Source organism: Bufo bufo, chromosome 11 (genome assembly GCF_905171765.1).
Source record: "Bufo bufo chromosome 11, aBufBuf1.1, whole genome shotgun sequence".
Lineage (NCBI taxonomy): Eukaryota > Metazoa > Chordata > Amphibia > Anura > Bufonidae > Bufo > Bufo bufo.
This window is the reverse complement of record NC_053399.1, coordinates 3418968-3438135: the sequence shown is the minus strand read 5'-3', so window position 1 is coordinate 3438135 and position 19168 is coordinate 3418968. Positions and strand designations below refer to the sequence as shown.

The following is a 19168-nucleotide window of genomic DNA, read 5'->3' as shown; positions in this document are numbered from 1 at the left end:
GGGGGGGGTATGAGGAGAGTACGGGGGGGGTATGAGGAGAGTACAGGGGGGGGGGTTATGAGGAGAGTACGGGGGGGTATAAGGAGAGTACGGGGGGGTATGAGGAGAGTACGGAGGGGGGGGTATGAGGAGACCACGGGGGGGGGTATGAGGTGACTACGGGGGGGAAGGAATGACATCCGGGAGTATGACGTGACCACAGTGGGTATGAGGATGGCCTCAGGGGGTATGAGGAGACTACAGGGGTATAAAGAAACTACAGTGGGAATGAGGAGACCACGGGGGGGGGGGGGGGGTATGAGGAGACCACGGGGGGGTATGAGGTGACTACAAGGGGGAAGGAATAACATCAGGGAGTATGATGTGACCACAGTGGGTATGAGGATGGCCTAAGGGGGTATGAGGTGACTACAGGGGGTATGAGGTGACTACAGGGGGTATGAGGATGGCCTAAGGGGGTATGAGGTGACTACAGGGGGTGTGACGAGACCAGGTGACCACAAGGTGTATGAGGTGACTGTAGGGTGTATGAGGTGACCACAAGGGGTATGAGGTCAGTACAGGGGGTATGAAGTGACTTCATGGGGGTATGAAGTGACTCCATGGGGGTATGAGGCGACTCCATGGGGGTATGAGGCGACTCCATGGGGGTATGAGGCGACTCCATGGGGGTATGAGGCGACTCCATGGGGGTATGAGGATGGCCTAAGGGGGTATGAGGTGACTACAGGGGGTGTGACGAGACCAGGTGACCACAAGGGGTAGGAGGTGACTCCATGGGGGTAGGAGGTGACTCCATGGGGGTAGGAGGTGACTCCATGGGGGTAGGAGGTGACTCCATGGGGGTAGGAGGTGACTCCATGGGGGTAGGAGGTGACACCAAAGAGTATGAAGAGACCACAGGGCATATGAGGTGACCACAGGGTGTTTGATGTGTATAATGGGGTGATAGGAGTAACAATAGGGTGATGTGTGATAATGGGGCGATAGGTGTAATATAGTATGTGTAATAATAGGGTCATAGGTGTAAAAATAGGGTGGTGTTATAATGGGGTGACAAGAGTAACAATAGGGTGACGTGTGCAATAATGGGTTGATATGTGTAATAATGGGGTGATGTGTGTGTGAAAATGGGATGATAGGTGTAACAGTGGGGTGATGTGTTATAATGGGGTGATGTGTAATATTGGAGTGATGTGTATCAGGTGATGATATAGGCCCCCCATACTTACATCCTGCTGATGTTGGGGGTAGTGGTGAATGCTCCTCTGGCAATCAGCGGAATCCGTGTTTCCAACAGACGCCTGCAGAGACGACACAGATGGTTAGCACACTGACCCCCACAAGCACATCGATCACACCATTATAACTGAGCACCGGTGTTCAGCACATATCAACTGACCCTGCGGGACAGATATGTCGGGGCCACATATCACCTGACCCCGTGGGACAGACGTGCAGGGGCCACACATAACCTCACCATGTGGGGCAGACATGCTGGAGCCACACATGACTTGAACGTGCCGGGGCCACACATCACCTGACCCCACTGGGCAGACGTACAAGGGCCACAAATCACTTGACCTCGCAGACCAGATGTGCCGGGGCCACACATCACCTGACCACGTGGACCAGAGCCACACATCACCTGACCACGCGGACCAGATGTGCCGGGGCCACACATCACCTGACCACTTGGACCAGATGTGCCGGGGCCACACATCACCTGACCACGCGGACCAGATGTGCCGGGGCCACACATCACCTGACCACGCGGACCAGATGTGCCGGGGCCACACATCACCTGACCACTTGGACCAGATGTGCCGGGGCCACACATCACCTGACCACGCGGACCAGATGTGCCGGGGCCACACATCACCTGACCATACAGACCAGATGTGCCGGGGCCACACATCACCTGACCACTTGGACCAGATGTGCCGGGGCCTCACATCACCTGACCACGCGGACCAGATGTGCCGGGGCCACACATCACCTGACCACGCGGACCAGATGTGCCGGGGCCACACATCACCTGACCACGCAGACCAGATGTTCCGGGGCCACACATCACCTGACCACGCGGACCAGATGTGCCGGGGCCACACATCACCTGACCACGCGGACCAGATGTGCCGGGGCCACACATCACCTGACCACGCAGACCAGATGTTCCGGGGCCACACATCACCTGACCAGGGCCGTTATACAAACCTGAGAAATTCATTTCAGGAAAAGAAAGTCAAGGATCCGAGTAAACACAACCAGGAAATTCCATCCGCATGAACGCACGCGGACACCACGTAATATGGGGGAGAGGCGGGGAGCAACCTGTCCTGATGACATGATGGGGAGAGTAGTGCTGCACAGGTCTCTATCACACAGGAGAAGCTTAGATACACCGCTCAGCAGACAGTATCCCACACAATAGCATTAGATACACCGCTCAGCAGACCGTATCCCACACAATAGGATTAGATACACAGCTCAGCAGGCAGTATCACACATTGTAGGATTAGCTACCGTATCAAACATAAAAATTATTAAAGACATAGCTCAGCAGGTAGTATCATGCTTGAACTTAGATACATAGTTAAGCAGACAGTATCACACATGGTAGGATGAGTTATATAGCTCAGCAGACAGTATCACACATGAGTAGCTTAGATGTACTGGGGATCAGGTCCATTATGAAGCCCCCTCCCCAGTAGTCACCTCCGTCCTCCAGCGTTCGCCGCTGTCTCGGGCATATTAAAGGGACAATATCCCGATATGTGCGAGGTCGGGGAGACAAGCGGCAGGATGTTGGGGGCCCCGCACAAGCCTCCCCCCAGACAATGCTCTTATTCAGGGCCGCACAATGCTCAGTCAGCCATGCAGCCAAATCAGCGCAGAGACAGTTAAATAAACAGTAGCCATGGATATTTCCCCCAATGATCTGAACCAGAGAGCGCTGTGCTGTGCAAATAAACTGCAATCAACGCGGCACCGGAGGGCGCTGCGCCAGGGAGTGAGACAGGACCAACTACACGACTGTGTCCAGTGTCTGACCATCCAGCTTCTGAGAGCCTGACTTCCAACAGTCCGGTATGTGACAACCCCGTATACGACTGTCCGGCACCTGACGGCCCGATATACGACTGTCCGGCACCTGACGGCCCGGTTTACGACTGTCCGGCACCTGACGGCCCGGTTTACGACTGTCCGGCACCTGACGGCCCGGTTTACGACTGTCCGGCACCTGACGGCCCGGTTTACGACTGTCCGGCACCTGACGGCCCGGTTTACGACTGTCCGGCACCTGACGGCCCGGTTTACGACTGTCCGGCACCTGACGGCCCGGTTTACGACTGTCCGGCACCTGACGGCCCGGTTTACGACTGTCCGGCACCTGACGGCCCGGTTTACGACTGTCCGGCACCTGACGGCCCGGTTTACGACTGTCCGGCACCTGACGGCCCGGTTTACGACTGTCCGGCACCTGACGGACCGGTTTACGACTGTCCGGCACCTGACGGCCCGGTTTACGACTGTCCGGCACCTGACGGACCGGTTTACGACTGTCCGGCACCTGACGGCCCGGTTTACGACTGTCCGGCACCTGACGGCCCGGTTTACGACTGTCCGGCACCTGACGGCCCGGTTTACGACTGTCCGGCACCTGACGGCCCGGTTTACGACTGTCCGGCACCTGACAGGCCGCCATCTGATAGCCTAGCTTCTGGAAGCCCGGCATGTGACATACATTGTGGTAATCTGGAATCCACTGATAACATGAAGTAATTGTACCAGAATCCGTGGCAGCCTAATAATCCAGAATACCTGATAAGGCCGAATGCACGCGGCTGAGAGCGGTCCGTGGTATTCCGGGCTGGATTCCTGTTCAGAGCAGGAGCGCACGGCGTCATTGGTTGCTATGACGCCGTGCGCTTCATGTCGCCGCTGCAATACTGTAATACACTATACGAGTGCTCTGAACAGGAATCCAGCCCGGCATACCACGGACCGCCCTCGGCCGCGTGCATTCGGCCTAATCAGCACATTTTTGCAGCGTTCTCTGCCACAGCCTGTGCTGTAAATTGGTATCAATCGTGGAGGCGCCACAAGCAGCGTGGAGTTATATTATCAGAGTACCAGGAGTCAGTGGTGTGCCTAGGGTGTTTGGCACCCGGGGCGGGTCCTTCCTCTGGCACCCCGTCCCCGATACTTTAAAAAAATTGTACCCCCTCACAGTAGTATTGCCTTCATTGTACAACCTTCACAGTAGTTATGCCCACATTGTGCCCCCTTCATTGCAATAATCCCCATTGTGCCCCCATCATAGTTATAATCCCCATTGTGCCCCCTTTATAGTAATAATCCCCATTGTGCCCCCTCCATAGTAATAATCTCCATTGTGGCCCTTCCAGAGTAGTAATGCCCTATGTGCCCCCTCCATAGTAATAAAGTCCTCTGTGCCCCCTCCATAGTAATAAAGCCCTATGTGCCCCCTCCATAGTAAAAAAAAAACCTCTGTTCCCCCTCCATAGTAATAAAGACCTCTGTGGCCCCTCCATAGTAATAAAGCCCTCTGTGCCCCCTCCATAGTAATAAAGTCCTCTGTGCCCCCTCCATAGTAATAAAGCCCTCTGTGCCCCCTCCATAGTAATAAAGTCCTCTGTGCCCCCTCCATAGTAATAAAGTCCTCTGTGTCTCCTCCATAGTAATAAAGCCCTCTGTGTCTCCTCCATAGTAATAAAGCCCTCTGTGTCTCCTCCATAGTAATAAAGCCCTCTGTGCCCCCTCCATAGTAATAAAGACCTCTGTGGCCCCTCCATAGTAATAAAGTCCTCTGTGCCCCATCCATAGTAATAAAGCCCTCTGTGCCCCCTCCATAGTAATAAAGCCCTCTGTGCCCCCTCCATAGTAATAAAGCCCTCTGTGTCTCCTCCATAGTAATAAAGCCCTCTGTGCCCCCTCCATAGTAATAAAGCCCTCTGTGCCCCCTCTATAGTAATAAAGCCCTCTGTGCCCCCTCCATAGTAATAAAGCCCTCTGTGTCTCCTCCATAGTAATAAAGCCCTCTGTGCCCCCTCCATAGTAATAAAGCCCTCTGTGCCCCCTCCATAGTAATAAAGCCCTCTGTACCCCCTCCATAGTAATAAAGCCCTCTGTGCCCCCTCCATAGTAACAAAGTCCTCTGTGCCCCCTCCATAGTAATAAAGTCCTCTGTGCCCCCTCCATAGTAATAAAGCCCTCTTTGCCCCCTCCATAGTAATAAAGCCCTCTGTGCCCCATCCATAGTAATAAAGTCCTCTGTGCCCCCTCCATAGTAATAAAGCCCTCTGTGCCCCCTCCATAGTAATAAAGCCCTCTTTGCCCCCTCCATAGTAATAAAGCCCTCTTTGCCCCCTCCATAGTAATAAAGCCCTCTGTGCCCCCTCCATAGTAATAAAGCCCTCTGTGCCCCCTCCATAGTAATAAAGCCCTCTGTGCCCCCTCCATAGTAATAAAGCCCTCTTTGCCCCTCCATAGTAATAAAGCCCTCTGTGCCCCCTCCATAGTAATAAAGCCCTCTGTGCCCCCTCCATAGTAATAAAGCCCTCTGTGCCCCCTCCATAGTAATAAAGCCCTCTTTGCCCCTCCATAGTAATAAAGCCCTCTGTGCCCCCTCCATAGTAATAAAGCCCTCTGTGCCCCCTCCATAGTAATAAAGCCCTCTGTGCCCCCTCCATAGTAATAAAGCCCTCTGTGCCCCCTCTATAGTAATAAAGCCCTCTGTGCCCCCTCCATAGTAATAAAGCCCTCTGTGCCCCCTCCATAGTAATAAAGCCCTCTGTGCCCCCTCCATAGTAATAAAGCCCTCTGTGCCCCCTCCATAGGAATAAAGTCCTCTGTGCCCCCTCCATAGTAATAAAGTCCTCTGTGTCCCCTCCATAGTAATAAAGTCCTCTGTGTCCCCTCCATAGTAATAAAGCCCTCTGTGCCCCCTCCATAGTAATAAAGCCCTCTGTGCCCCCTCCATAGTAATAAAGCCCTCTGTGCCCCCTCCATAGTAATAAAGCCCTCTGTGTCTCCTCCATAGTAATAAAGTCCTCTGTGTCTCCTCCATAGTAATAAAGTCCTCTGTGTCTCCTCCATAGTAATAAAGTCCTCTGTGCCCCCTCCATAGTAATAAAGTCCTCTGTGCCCCCTCCATAGTAATAAAGCCCTTTGTGCCCCCTCCATAGTAATAAAGCCCTCTGTGTCTCCTCCATAGTAATAAAGTCCTCTGTGTCTCCTCCATAGTAATAAAGTCCTCTGTGTCTCCTCCATAGTAATAAAGTCCTCACACAGTAACTACTCCCCTTGTCCCGTTCCTGAAGCTCACAGTCCTCTCTCCCCTGCAGGCACAGATCGCTCTGCAGCCCTGTGTGGGTGGAGTTTATACAGATTTACGGACTGCAGGCTAAATGGTGGATCGGGGAGAAGTCTTTCTGCTTCACCATTCTGTGCGCCGCCGGCCTGAAGGAGGGGAGGAGCGCGGGGAGCTGAGCGGTGAGGGACAGGACCCAGCTCCCAGCAATGAGCGCTTCTGTCCTGCCAGGAGTCAGGGATGATAGGGGTTATACCGCAGCTACATATATGTTAGTGCGTGCCACTTCTGGACACTGGCTCACTGCTGCCATCTAATGGACGCCGGTGGCACTGCACATGGCGAGGGGCCGTAGACTTCACATCTATTACTTGTTGGTCTAATTACATTCACAGTAATGGCGTCCACACAAACTATAAACCACAGAAATACAGAAACAACCCTTGTGGACGTGGTGATGGCGGCCATATTAGTTGTCGCCCTGCTAATATAACAAAGAACCGGCTGAAAGGAAACAGTGAGACGATGCAGGGACGTCAGGCTGCAGTTGAGGTGTGAACAGTGTGTGAGTTTGGAGTGGTCACCCAGTAGCTGTGGTTGGACATCACTCCATTATATGTGAGTCCGGGCCCCTCGGAGCACAGAGAGGCCCTGTCTCCAGAGGAGCACTAACCCCTTCATGGAGCCGGACAAAGATGACGAGCTCCGGCCATCCCCAGAGCAGGAAGGTTGTGTCTGGGCATACGCGGGGGTCGCCTCTATATAATGAGGCCATTGCTCACACACAGCCAGGGACCTACCTACTTATTAATGACTATAACTCCCTCATCCTACACAGTGATTCGATCACAGCCCAGTGCCTCTGTCCACCCCAGGACCCAAGGGGGCAATGCACACAGCCTGGGAGGTCAATGTGCTCATCCTGTGTGGGGGAGGGGGTAATACTCAGCCTATGTGCGGTAGGAAATAATGCAGGAGGGGGCCATACAGCTGGGACTGACACCTTTGGTAGCAGTGATTTGTCTAGATAAGTAAGCATAGGTAGGTGCTGGCAGTCATGTATGCAGTGCTGGTGGTGGGGTATGTAGGCACTGGTAGTGATGTGTGCCGTTCTGGTGGTGGGGTGTACAGTGATCTATGCAGTGCTGGTGGTGGGATATGTAGGCGCTGGCAGTGATGAATGTGGTGGGGTGTGCAGGTGCAGGCAGTGCTGGTGTGTGCACGCGCTGGCAGTGATGTATGGGGTGGGGTGTGCAGGTGTTAGCAGTGATCTATGTGGTGGGGTATGTAGGCGCTGGCAGTGATGTGTGCAGTGCAGGTGCAAGCAGTGATGTATGGGGTGGGGTGTGCAGGCGCTGGCAGTGATGTATGCGGTGCTGGTGGTGGGGTATGTAGGCGCTGGCAGTGATGTGTGCAGGTGCTGGCAGTGATGTGTGCAGTGCAGGTGCTGGCAGTGATGTGTGCAGTGCAGGTGCTGGCAGTGATGTGTGCAGTGCTGGTGCTGGCAGTGATGTATGCAGTGCTGGTGCTGGCAGTGATGTATGCAGTGCTGGTGGTGGGGTGTGCAGGCGCTGGCAGTGATGTGTGCAGTGCTGGTGGTGGGGTGTGCAGGTGCTGGCAGTGATGTATGCAGTGCTGGTGGTGGGGTGCGCTGGCAGTGATGTATGCAGTGCTGGTGGTGGGGTGTGCAGGCGCTGGCAGTGATGTGTGCAGTGCTGGCGGTGGGGTGTGCAGGCGCTGGCAGTGATGTGTGCAGTGCTGGTGGTGGGGTGTGCAGGTGCTGGCAGTGATGTGTGCAGTGATGGTGGTGGGGTGTGCAGGCGCTGGCAGTGATGTGTGCAGTGATGGTGGGGTGTGCAGGTGCTGACAGTGATGTATGCAGTGCTGGTGGTGGGGTGTGCAGGCGCTGGCAGTGATGTGTGCAGGCGCTGGCAGTGATGTGTGCAGTGATGGTGGTGGGGTGTGCAGGTGCTGACAGTGATGTATGCAGTGCTGGTGGTGGGGTGTGCAGGTGCTGGCAGTGATGTGTGCAGTGCTGGTGGTGGGGTGTGCAGGTGCTGGCAGTGATGTGTGCAGTGCTGGTGGTGGGGTGTGCAGGTGCGGGCAGTGATGTGTGCAGTGCTGGTGGTGGGGCGTGCAGGCGCTGGCAGTGATGTATGCAGTGCTGGTGGTGGGGCGTGCAGGCGCTGGCAGTGATGTATGCAGTGCTGGTGGTGGGGCGTGCAGGCGCTGGCAGTGATGTGTGCGGTGGTGGGGCGTGCAGGCGCTGGCAGTGATGTATGCAGTGCTGGTGGTGGGGTGTGCAGGCGCTGGCAGTGATGTGTGCAGTGCTGGTAGTGGGGCGTGCAGGCGCTGGCAGTGATGTATGCAGTGCTGGTGGTGGGGTGTGCAGGCGCTGGCAGTGATGTATGCAGTGCTGGTGGTGGGGTGTGCAGGCGCTGGCAGTGATGTATGCAGTGCTGGTGGTGGGGCGTGCAGGCGCTGGCGTGCAGTGCTGGTGGTGGGGTGTGCAGGCGCTGGCAGTGATGTGTGCAGTGCTGGTGGTGGGGTGTGCAGGCGCTGGCAGTGATGTGTGCAGTGCTGGCGGTGGGGTGTGCAGGCGCTGGCAGTGATGTGTGCAGTGCTGGTGGTGGGGTGTGCAGGCGCTGGCAGTGATGTATGCAGTGCTGGTGGTGGGGTGTGCAGGCGCTGGCAGTGATGTATGCAGTGCTGGTGGTGGGGTGTGCAGGCGCTGGCAGTGATGTATGCAGTGCTGGTGGTGGGGTGCGCTGGCAGTGATGTATGCAGTGCTGGTGGTGGGGTGTGCAGGCGCTGGCAGTGATGTATGCAGTGCTGGTGGTGGGGCGTGCAGGCGCTGGCGTGCAGTGCTGGTGGTGGGGTGTGCAGGCGCTGGCAGTGATGTGTGCAGTGCTGGTCGTGGGGTGTGCAGGCGCTGGCAGTGATGTGTGCAGTGCTGGCGGTGGGGTGTGCAGGCGCTGGCAGTGATGTGTGCAGTGCTGGTGGTGGGGTGTGCAGGCGCTGGCAGTGATGTATGCAGTGCTGGTGGTGGGGTGTGCAGGCGCTGGCAGTGATGTATGCAGTGCTGGTGGTGGGGTGCGCTGGCAGTGATGTATGCAGTGCTGGTGGTGGGGTGTGCAGGCGCTGGCAGTGATGTATGCAGTGCTGGTGGTGGGGCGTGCAGGCGCTGGCAGTTGTGTGCAGTAAACTATATATACTGAAAAAGGAGGTCAAACCAATAATAGATCAGCGCTCCAGATTACCAAGGGTAAAGACATAATTCAGAAGGTGGGTAATCTAAAATTTAACATTTATTAATAATGCGCATAAAAATATTTCCCAAATAAAGTGTGCGCAAGACAAACCTTGGGATAGAAATACAATATAAACCCTAGAATTCACCTGGGTATCTATCCCAAATGAAAAATTACGAGAATACAACAAATACACTATATTAGTGCACGGCGGCACCAGTAACCGTTGGTCCTACCAGTACCGCGGAATAGGATGCGGATCATTCACCCCCGACAAGCCTTCGGTTGAGGTTTCTCCATTTGGATAAAAAATGAAAAAATGATGATGTCAGGCAGTGATGCACATGTGTGCAGGGTCCCTGTAAAGGCCCTACGGCTGACTAATGTGAGTATCCCTATTACTAAGAATAGGTAGCAGCCTCACCACAGGGCACTCGTCCTTACAAGGACGACCCCGTCCGGAACCTGTCCCTTACAAAAATAAACTTATTGTCCCTAAAGGATCTAAAAAGAAAAACTCCCTACACGCATGTTTCACTGCCTAATAACCGAAGTTGAGGGCAATTCATCAGGGGAGATGAGGGAAGATATACTAGGGATAAGTATAAAATAGGCCCTTAATCCCTAGAGACCGGTCTGACAAGATATATCAGCCAGTAATGGGGGTATAACCAGATGATGGATACCTCCCAGGGCGGTCTCTATAGATAGAGAGACCATGTAACATGCAGAAGTGCGATACAGAGAAAACTGCAGTGCTGGTAGTGGGGCGTGCAGGCGCTGGCAGTGATGTATGCAGTGCTGGTGGTGGGGTGTACAGGCGCTGGCAGTGATGTGTGCAGTGCTGGTGGTGGGGTGTGCAGGCGCTGGCAGTGATGTGTGCAGTGCTGGTGGTGGGGTGCGCTGGCAGTGATGTATGCAGTGCTGGTAGTGGGGCGTGCAGGCGCTGGCAGTGATGTATGCAGTGCTGGTGGTGGGGTGCGCTGGCAGTGATGTATGCAGTGCTGGTAGTGGGGCGTGCAGGCGCTGGCAGTGATGTATGCAGTGGTGGGGTGCGCTGGCAGTGATGTATGCAGTGCTGGTGGTGGGGTGTGCAGGCGCTGGCAGTGATGTGTGCAGTGCTGGTGGTGGGGTGTGCAGGCGCTGGCAGTGATGTGTGCAGTGCTGGTGGTGGGGTGTGCAGGCGCTGGCAGTGATGTGTGCAGTGCTGGTGGTGGGGTGTGCAGGCGCTGGCAGTGATGTGTGCAGTGCTGGTGGTGGGGTGTGCTGGCGCTGGCAGTGATGTATGCAGTGCTGGTGGTGGGGTGCGCTGGCAGTGATGTGTGCAGTGCTGTTGGTGGGGTGTGCTGGCAGTGATGTGTGCAGTGCTGGTGGTGGGGTGTGCAGGCGCTGGCAGTGATGTGTGCAGTGCTGGTGGTGGGGTGTGCAGGCAGTGTAGAGATGGGGCAGGTCAGCACAGGATCAGCGCTGCACAGTCTGTGCTTCCACTTGTGAGGCCGTACAGTAAATGTACATTCCTGCTCGTCCCGCGACGTCTGGTGAAGACAAAGGTGTCCAAGCGCTGAGTGCAGAGAAATGGCAGTGCTCCCCGAGACACTGGACCCACTGCACACACAGGAGGGGTTCACATACATAGTTACAGGCTTTCAATAAAGTGCTGTGATGATGAGTGTTACCTTGTGTGAGATTAGACTGTGAGCTCCTGGGGTCAGGGATGATGGGAGTGATGGACTGTACATGAGAATAGATTGTAAACTCCTAAATTCAGGGAGTGAGATTAGATTGTGAGCTCTTGGGGCATGCAAGATTGGGATTCCTCTGTGTGTACAGCGCTATGGGCGATGTGGTGGCCGGGTACTCACAGGATCTCGCTGTCATGCGGCAGCTCAGGCATGGTGGATCGATTCCTGCAGGTGACGCTGTAGCTCGGCTCCTTCTCACATCTGCACTGGTCTGGGCAGCTGGTGGCCGAGACGTCTTCCAGGAGGATTAGGGACAGGAGAAAGAGGGGCAGATGGAGCAGCATCTCTGCAGTCACATGAGTCAGTACAAGGAGGACTCGTTACTCCTGCAGAACAATACAGATTGTAAGCTCTTGGGGTCACTGCAGTGTTACAACTGGTCAGAGCCCTCACCCCCACACATTCTGATCTGCCAGCGACCTGCAGACGTCACCAGGGGTCTCCAAGACGTCTCCTGTGCTGCCCCTACACCCTGCAGGGCGGCCATACATGTCAGCCTACCCTAAAACAGAGGGACGTATCACACCTAGATACACAGCTCAGCAGACAGTATCACACAGGATAGGATTAGATACACAGCTCAGCAGACAGTATCACACAGGACAGGATTAGATACACAGCTCAGCAGACAGTATCACACAGGATAGGATTAGATACACAGCTCAGCAGACAGTATCACATAGGATAGGATTAGATACACAGCTCAGCAGACAGTATCACACAGGATAGGGTAAGATACACAGCTCAGCAGGCAGTATCACATAGGATAGGATTAGATACACAGCTCAGCAGACAGTATCACACAGGATAGGGTAAGATACACAGCTCAGCAGACAGTATCACATAGGATAGGATTAGATACACAGCTCAGCAGGCAGTATCACACATGATTATATACACAGCTCAGCAGACAGTATCACACAGGATAGGATTAGATACACAGCTCAGCAGGCAGTATCACTCAGGATAGGATTAGATACACAGCTCAGCAGGCAGTATCACACAGGATAGGATTAGATACACAGCTCAGCAGACAGTATCACTCAGGATAGGATTAGATACACAGCTCAGCAGGCAGTATCACACAGGATAGGGTAAGATACACAGCTCAGCAGACAGTATCACACAATAGGATTAGATACACAGCTCAGCAGACAGTATCACACAGGATAGGCTTAGATACACAGCTTAGCAGGCAGTATCACACATGATAGGCTTAGATACAGCGGCTTAGCAGGTAGGATCGCACACAGTCGCTGTTATGACAACCCACAACACTTCTCTGAGAACTCGACCCCTTTAATGCTATAAAATCCTTCTACAGAAGAAGTTTGGTAAAGCTTTTCTAAACTTTCCGCCTGCGCTGGGTAACGCATTCATCGGCGATGATGATGGCGTGCGGTGGCCCCTATAATGGAGAAGCCATGTGTGGGGGATAAGGACAATCTGTTCCAGCAGACCAGGAATTCTCTCCATTTCCTGACAGCAGAATCCTTTTTTGCTCTGCAGCGGCTCCTGGGGATGTCGGATACTGCTCATCATCCACACCTGTACCTGTTCTGCTACTGGCGCCCAGCTCTGATGTCTGTCCTCTGCCTCCCCAGGGGTGCGATGCTCTGCCAGGCTCTGCTTCTTCTGCTGTCTCAGCCTTTCTGCAGCTTCTTCAGGTTTCATTGCAGCTCCTCAAGTGCTGCTTCAAAACTCAAGTTGCATTTTGCACAAAAACACTCAGCTTCCCCCTGCGCTGCCTGCGGGGAGGGGGTCCCAGAGCAGCCAAATGTGAACCTCCCTGACACCACCAGGGCTGAGCACCAGCAGGGCAGCAACACCACCTGCTGGCCATAACAGGCGCTGCACTGTGCGACCCATTGCAGGGGCCTCAGGCATCCACTATCTTGTTGTTGTCCATAATAGCCAATTACATGCCTAATGTTTCCAGTACGGTTTAGCGGAAAATATTAGAATTTACAAAAGAACGGTTCTGTAAATGATCTGATACCAAGCCAGAAACACAATAATCAAAGGCCGGTGTCTCCTGGAAATAAACTGTAATCCTTGTATAAGGTAAAGGTCTAAGACCTTCTACTGTTCAAATCAGTTCCCAAAAACTGGTCCTAATACACTGTGGTGCAGCTGTGTGAGCAGGACCAGGTCAGGGCTCCCCTGTACCCTCACATAGGATTTCATATCCATTTGTTTTGAGGTCAGTCTTGTGAATGGTGCTATTCTCACCTGCAGTCACAGGACATATCCTCTGCACACAGCTGTAACCACAGGCAATGTCTGTGAGAGATCAATCTGCGATTCTTCACTTTGGTTATTGCACCCACAGCAAGCCCTAGTAGCATCAAAACAAAGGTGCATCCAGTGACCGAATAACATCTCGTCATTACATGCACATACCGCCGCCCATGGAGCTCTGCGGAGCACAGATGTTGGGCTCTATGCACCCCCCCCCCCCAAGCACTGTGTGTATCGCCCTGATAAAGGAGCTTTCAGCTTTTCCTAGGCAGCCATTTTTAGAGACTCTAGTTCAAGACTGTATTTGTGTTTCAGCAAAACCAAAAAGGATATATGAGGTTAGGTGGTAATAATTCTATAGTCACTCAAAAGAAATCTGATAAAATAATTGATTAGGGTACTTGCGTTGTTTGATTCCGGCAGGCAGTTCCGTTGCCTGAACTGCCTGCCTGATCAGGATCCTGATCAGTCTGAAAAATGCCTGATCAGTCAGAAAAATGCATTGCGATACTGATTCTGCTTTTCCGGTGTCATCAGGCAAAACGGATCCGGTATATATTTTTTTTTCATTTTTAAAGGTCTGCGCATGCACAGACCGGAAGGACGGATCCGGCATTCCGGTATTTTGAATGCCGGATCTGGCACGAATACATTCCTATGTAAAAAAATGCCGGATCAGGCATTCAGGCAAGTCTTCGTTTTTTTCCGCCGGAGATAAAACCGTAGCACGCTACAGTTTTCTCTTTTGACTGATCAGTCAAAATGACTGAACTGAAGACATCCTGATGCATCCTGAACGGATTACTCTCCATTCAGAATGCATGGGGATATGCCTGATCAGTTCTTTTCCGGTATAGGGCCCCTGTGACGGAACTCAGTGCCGGAAAAGAAAAACGCTAGTGTGAAAGTAGCCTTACCTGACATGATTAGCAAACACAAGAATTAAAAAATTGTTAAAAACAAATAGATTATGATGGTCTGACAACAAGGTACAGATAATAAAGTGCACAGATCAATAGGTGGCAGTATAGCCGCAGCACAACACGTGTGGCCGTGTGAGAAACTATTTATGCAAGGGCCATATAGCCCAATTTATATACAATACAATTAGTACATTAACAAAGTTGAGAAGTAGAAAATATAATCAACATGTCCACCAAAATAGGTACTACTATACCTAGTTTAGAGCACCACCATTCCCCGACGCACGTTTCGCTGTCAGCTTTCTCAAGGGGTATTGTATATAAATTGGGCTATATGGCCCTTGCATAAATAATTCCTCACACGGCCACACATAGAAACATAGAATGTGTCGGCAGATAAGAACCGTGTGGCCCATCTAGTCTGCCCAATATACTGAATACTATGGATAGCCCCTGGCCCTATCTTATATGAAGGATGGCCTTATGCCTATCCCATGCATGCTTAAACTCCTCCACTGTATTTGCAGCTACCACTTCTGCAGGAAGGCTATTCCATGCATCCACTACTCTCTCAGTAAAGTAATACTTCCTGATATTACTGTTAAACCTTTGCCCCTCTAATTTAACACTATGTCCTCTTGTAGCAGTTTTTCTTCCTGTAAATCTTCTCTCCTCTTTTCCCTTGTTGATTCCCTTTATGTATTTAGCAGTTTCTCTCATCTCCCCTCTGTCTCGTCTTTCTTCCAAGCTCTACATGTTAAGGTCCTTTAATCTTTCCTGGTAAGTTTTATCCTGCAATCCATGGACCAGTTTAGTAGCTCTTCTCTGAACTCTCTCCAAAGTATCACTATCCTTCTGGAGGTATGGTCTCCAGTACTGAGCACAATACTCCAGATGAGGTCTCACTAGTGCTCTGTAGAGCGGCATGAGCGCCCCCCCTCTGCCTACTGGTAATGCCTCTCCCTATACACCCCAGCATTCTGCTAGCATCTCCTGCTGCTCTATGACATGGTCTGCCTACCTTTAAGTCTTCTGAAATAATGACCCCTAAATCCCTTTCCTCAGATACTGAGGTTAGGACTGTATCACTGATTGTATATTCTGCTCTTGGGTTTTTACGCCCCAGGTGCATTATCTTGCACTTATCAACATTACATTTTAGTTGCCAGATTTTTGACCATTCCTCTAGTTTTCCTAAATCCTTTTCCATTCGGTGTATCCCTCCAGGAACATCAACCCTGTTACAAATCTTTGTGTCATCAGCAAAAAGACCCACCTTACCATCGAGGCCTTCTGCAATATATATTAAACAATATGGGTCCCAGAACAGATCCCTGAGGTACCCCACTGGTAACAAGACCATGGTCTGAATATACTCCATTGACTACAACCCTCTGCTGTCTGTCCCTCAGCCACTGCCTAATCCATTCAACAATATGGGAGTCCAAGCCCAAAGACTGCAATTTATTGATAAGCCTTCTGTGTGGGACAGTATTAAAGCCTTACTAAAGTCTAGATAAGCGATGTCTACTGCACCTCCTTCATCTATTATTTTAGTCACCCAATCCAAAAAATCTATAAGATTAGTTTGACAAGATCTCCCTGAAGTAAACCCAGGCTGTTTTTCATATTTCAATCCATGGTATTTTAGATGGTCCACAATCCTCTCCTTGAGTATGGTTTCCATTAATTTCCCCACTATTGATGTCAGGCTTACTGGCCTATAGTTGCCCGATTCCTCCCTACTACCTTTCTTGTGAATGGGCACAACATTTGCTAATTTCCAATCTTCTGGGACGACTCCTGTGACCAGTCATTGGTTAAATAAATCTGTTAGTGGTTTTGCTAGTTCACCGCTGAGCTCTTTTAATAGCTCTGGGTGTATCCCATCAGGCCCCTGTGACTTATTTGTATTGATTTTAGACAGCTGACTCAGAACCTCTTCCTCTGTAAAGACACATGCGTCAAAAGATTCATTAGTCTTCCTTCCTAACTGAGGTCTTTTTCCTTCATTTTCCTTTGTATAAACTGAAAAGAAGTATTCATTGAGGCAGTCAGCTAGTTCTTCATCTTCTTTCATATACCTTCCTCCTTTTGTCTTTAATTTGGTAATTCCTTGTTTCAGTTTCCTTTTTTCATTTATGTATCTGAAGAATGTCTTATCACCTTTTTTCACTGACTTAGCTAATTTCTCTTCTGCCTGTGCTCTAGAAGCTCTTATAATTTGTTTGGCCTCTCTCTGCCTAATCTTATAAATTTGCCTGTCATCCACGTGTTGTTCCACAACATACTGCAGAAGGGGACCCCCAGATGTGCCCAATGTTGTGTTCTCTGCCCCCATCTCCTCACTGGAACTTGAGAATGACATAAAGGCTACCCCCTCCATGCAGCGGTACGCTGCCCCCACCCCTGCACACTCCCCATACTCTGACCACGGCACCTATACTGGTCCCCCTTCCCCTTCATGGACTGGGCTTCTATGCTCTCCCAGCTGCCTACTAAAGGCGACTTCCAGGCTCTGGTTGCAGAGGTTACCGCAACATGCCGCTCTCAAAGCTCCGCGGTTCGGCGTGACCTAGACTCTATTGCTACCCGAGTGGAGACCCTAGAGAAAGGTAACAAAGTTACACGGTCTTGTGTCTCTCAACTCCATACCCCAGTGTCCTCACAAGTCGCAGGGCTCCACGAGTTGCAGCGTCATATAGAGGACTTAGACAATCGTGGGAGGAGGAATAATATCAGAATCCGTGGTCTCCCAGAGCCCCCAGGGGAGGAGAGCATAAAGGGAATCCTGGACGCGCTCTTCAACAATAATGGTCTAATACCACTAAGCTGGACAGGGCCCACAGAGCCCTCTGACCCAAAGGATCCACCCCCCAACCCAGGGACATTATTTGCTGCGTTCACGACTTCGCCCGGAAAGAGGCGATCATGATGAAAGCCAGAGACTCCCGTTTTGTAGACTTTCGGGGGGCTAAGGTCCAGCTTTTCCAGGACTTGTCGTAGATCATGCTGCAGAAACGTCGCCACCTTTACCCTCTGTTGGACACCTTGAGGGACCATCGGATCCCGTACCGCTGGGGGTTCCCCTTCTCCCTGAACCCCCGATAAATGGCCACACTGTGGCCCATTCTGTGCCGCACTGGACTTGCCAGTACCTGACCTCTCTGATTAGGAGATTGCCACGACATCCCTGCCCACCCCTCTTGCTTGGCAGACGACGGGGGTCACAAGAGATGTCACTTGCCCTTGCCCAAAGTGAGGTCTGCTGATCCTGGGGGAGCATCCCTTTCACCGAGATTGGCTCCCCACCGCTGAAGGGCTCATCGGCGTGCCTGGATGTCCCTTTAGGGACTTCGCTGTTTTTTGCCCACTCAAGGCCTAGGAAGCTATGATGGTGGTGTAGTTGCCGCCTGTTGGTCACAATTGTTTATATTTTTTCTGTTTCTGACCTATCGGTTTTTCTCAGGTTCTCTGCCCCCCTCACGGGAGGTGACTGGTTCCCCAGACAGTGGGGCTCAGTGAGTCCGCCTTGCTGGCTATTGGTCCGGCAGGGTCGGTCCCCTCTCATACTTTTTTTTTTCTAGTCTGTTTATTCTACAGAATTAGTTTACTGTTTGTTTTTTGTGAAGTCTTGTGGTGTTCATGTCTTCCCCCGCTCCCTATCGTCCCGTATCCTCCCCCTCCCATACCCCCTCCTCCGTGTCTATTCCTTGCTCACGCTCTTCCTACCCCACAGAGAGCAGCCTGGAGGAGGCCCCCCTCCCTGGAGTGGACACCTGCGCTTCTGCTTCTACCGTCATAACTGGTAAGACTCTTTGCTATTCACTCCTCCTCAATGGTTAGGCGTGTCACCTTGAACGTTAAGGGTCTGGGCTCCAATGCCAAGAGGTTTGGTGCTCCAGGAGCTCCACAACCTAGGGGCAGATGTGGCCTTCCTTCAGGAGACCCACTTTGACCAGACAGGATCCTTTGGCTTCGCCAAGCTCTACTACTCACACGCCTTCTCAGCCCATCATAGTCGTCGAAAGGCAGGTGTTGCCATATTGTTGTCAGCCTCCTGTCCCATTTCAGTATCCTCCTCCCATATATACCCCGCGGCTCGCTATGTCATTCTGGAAGGGATTTACAAGGGTCGCCCCATCGTACTCTGTAATGTGTATGCCCCCAACACCTCCCAACTTCCGTTTGTGCGTCGGGTCCTACGCAAACTCGAAGGTCTGCCTCCGGCTGCGTGGATCCTGGGTGGGGATTTTAATCTGCTTTTCTCCGAGAATGCGGACCGGTTGTCCCTTCTCTCCACCCCCGCCCTCGTCCCAGTGCCGCCTGGCTATAAACTTTTGTAGCGTGATCAGGCATTTTGCCCTCTACGACCTATGGAGGGTGGATAACCCCTCTGGTAGAATGTTTACCTTCTACCCCCCCCCCCCCATCCCCCCATAAATTGCACACCCGGATAGATTACTTATTTGGCAATTCTCTGACCACTCCCCCGTTACCATCACCCTCTCTTCTCAACCTGTACCACAACGCACTTGTGATTGGTGCCTAAATGATTCCCTACTGAAATCACGCTTACCCGTGCGGACGTTGGGGGATATATCAGCACGTTCTTTAGCGAAACCACTGGCTCCATGCATACTGTGGAACGCATGCTGCTTTACTCCAAGCAGC

At 52.2% G+C, this 19168-nt stretch overlaps 2 protein-coding genes across 2 annotated transcripts in view; one reads left to right on the top strand and one right to left on the bottom strand.

Annotated features, from left to right (window-relative positions):
• Positions 1–12978, bottom strand: part of TSHR (thyroid stimulating hormone receptor) — a 47998-nt gene extending 35020 nt beyond the window's left edge. The window contains exons 1-3 of the mRNA XM_040411242.1: positions 12885–12978; positions 11451–11656; positions 1233–1304 (exon numbers count right to left, since the gene is read on the bottom strand). Coding sequence (XP_040267176.1) covers positions 1233–1304; positions 11451–11614 — 236 coding nt within the window. The 5' untranslated portion in view covers positions 11615–11656; positions 12885–12978. The remainder of the gene's footprint in view (positions 1–1232; positions 1305–11450; positions 11657–12884) is intronic.
• The window catches only part of CEP128 (centrosomal protein 128), a 182941-nt gene that overhangs the window by 17857 nt on the left and 145916 nt on the right, over positions 1–19168 (top strand). The window lies entirely within an intron of this gene.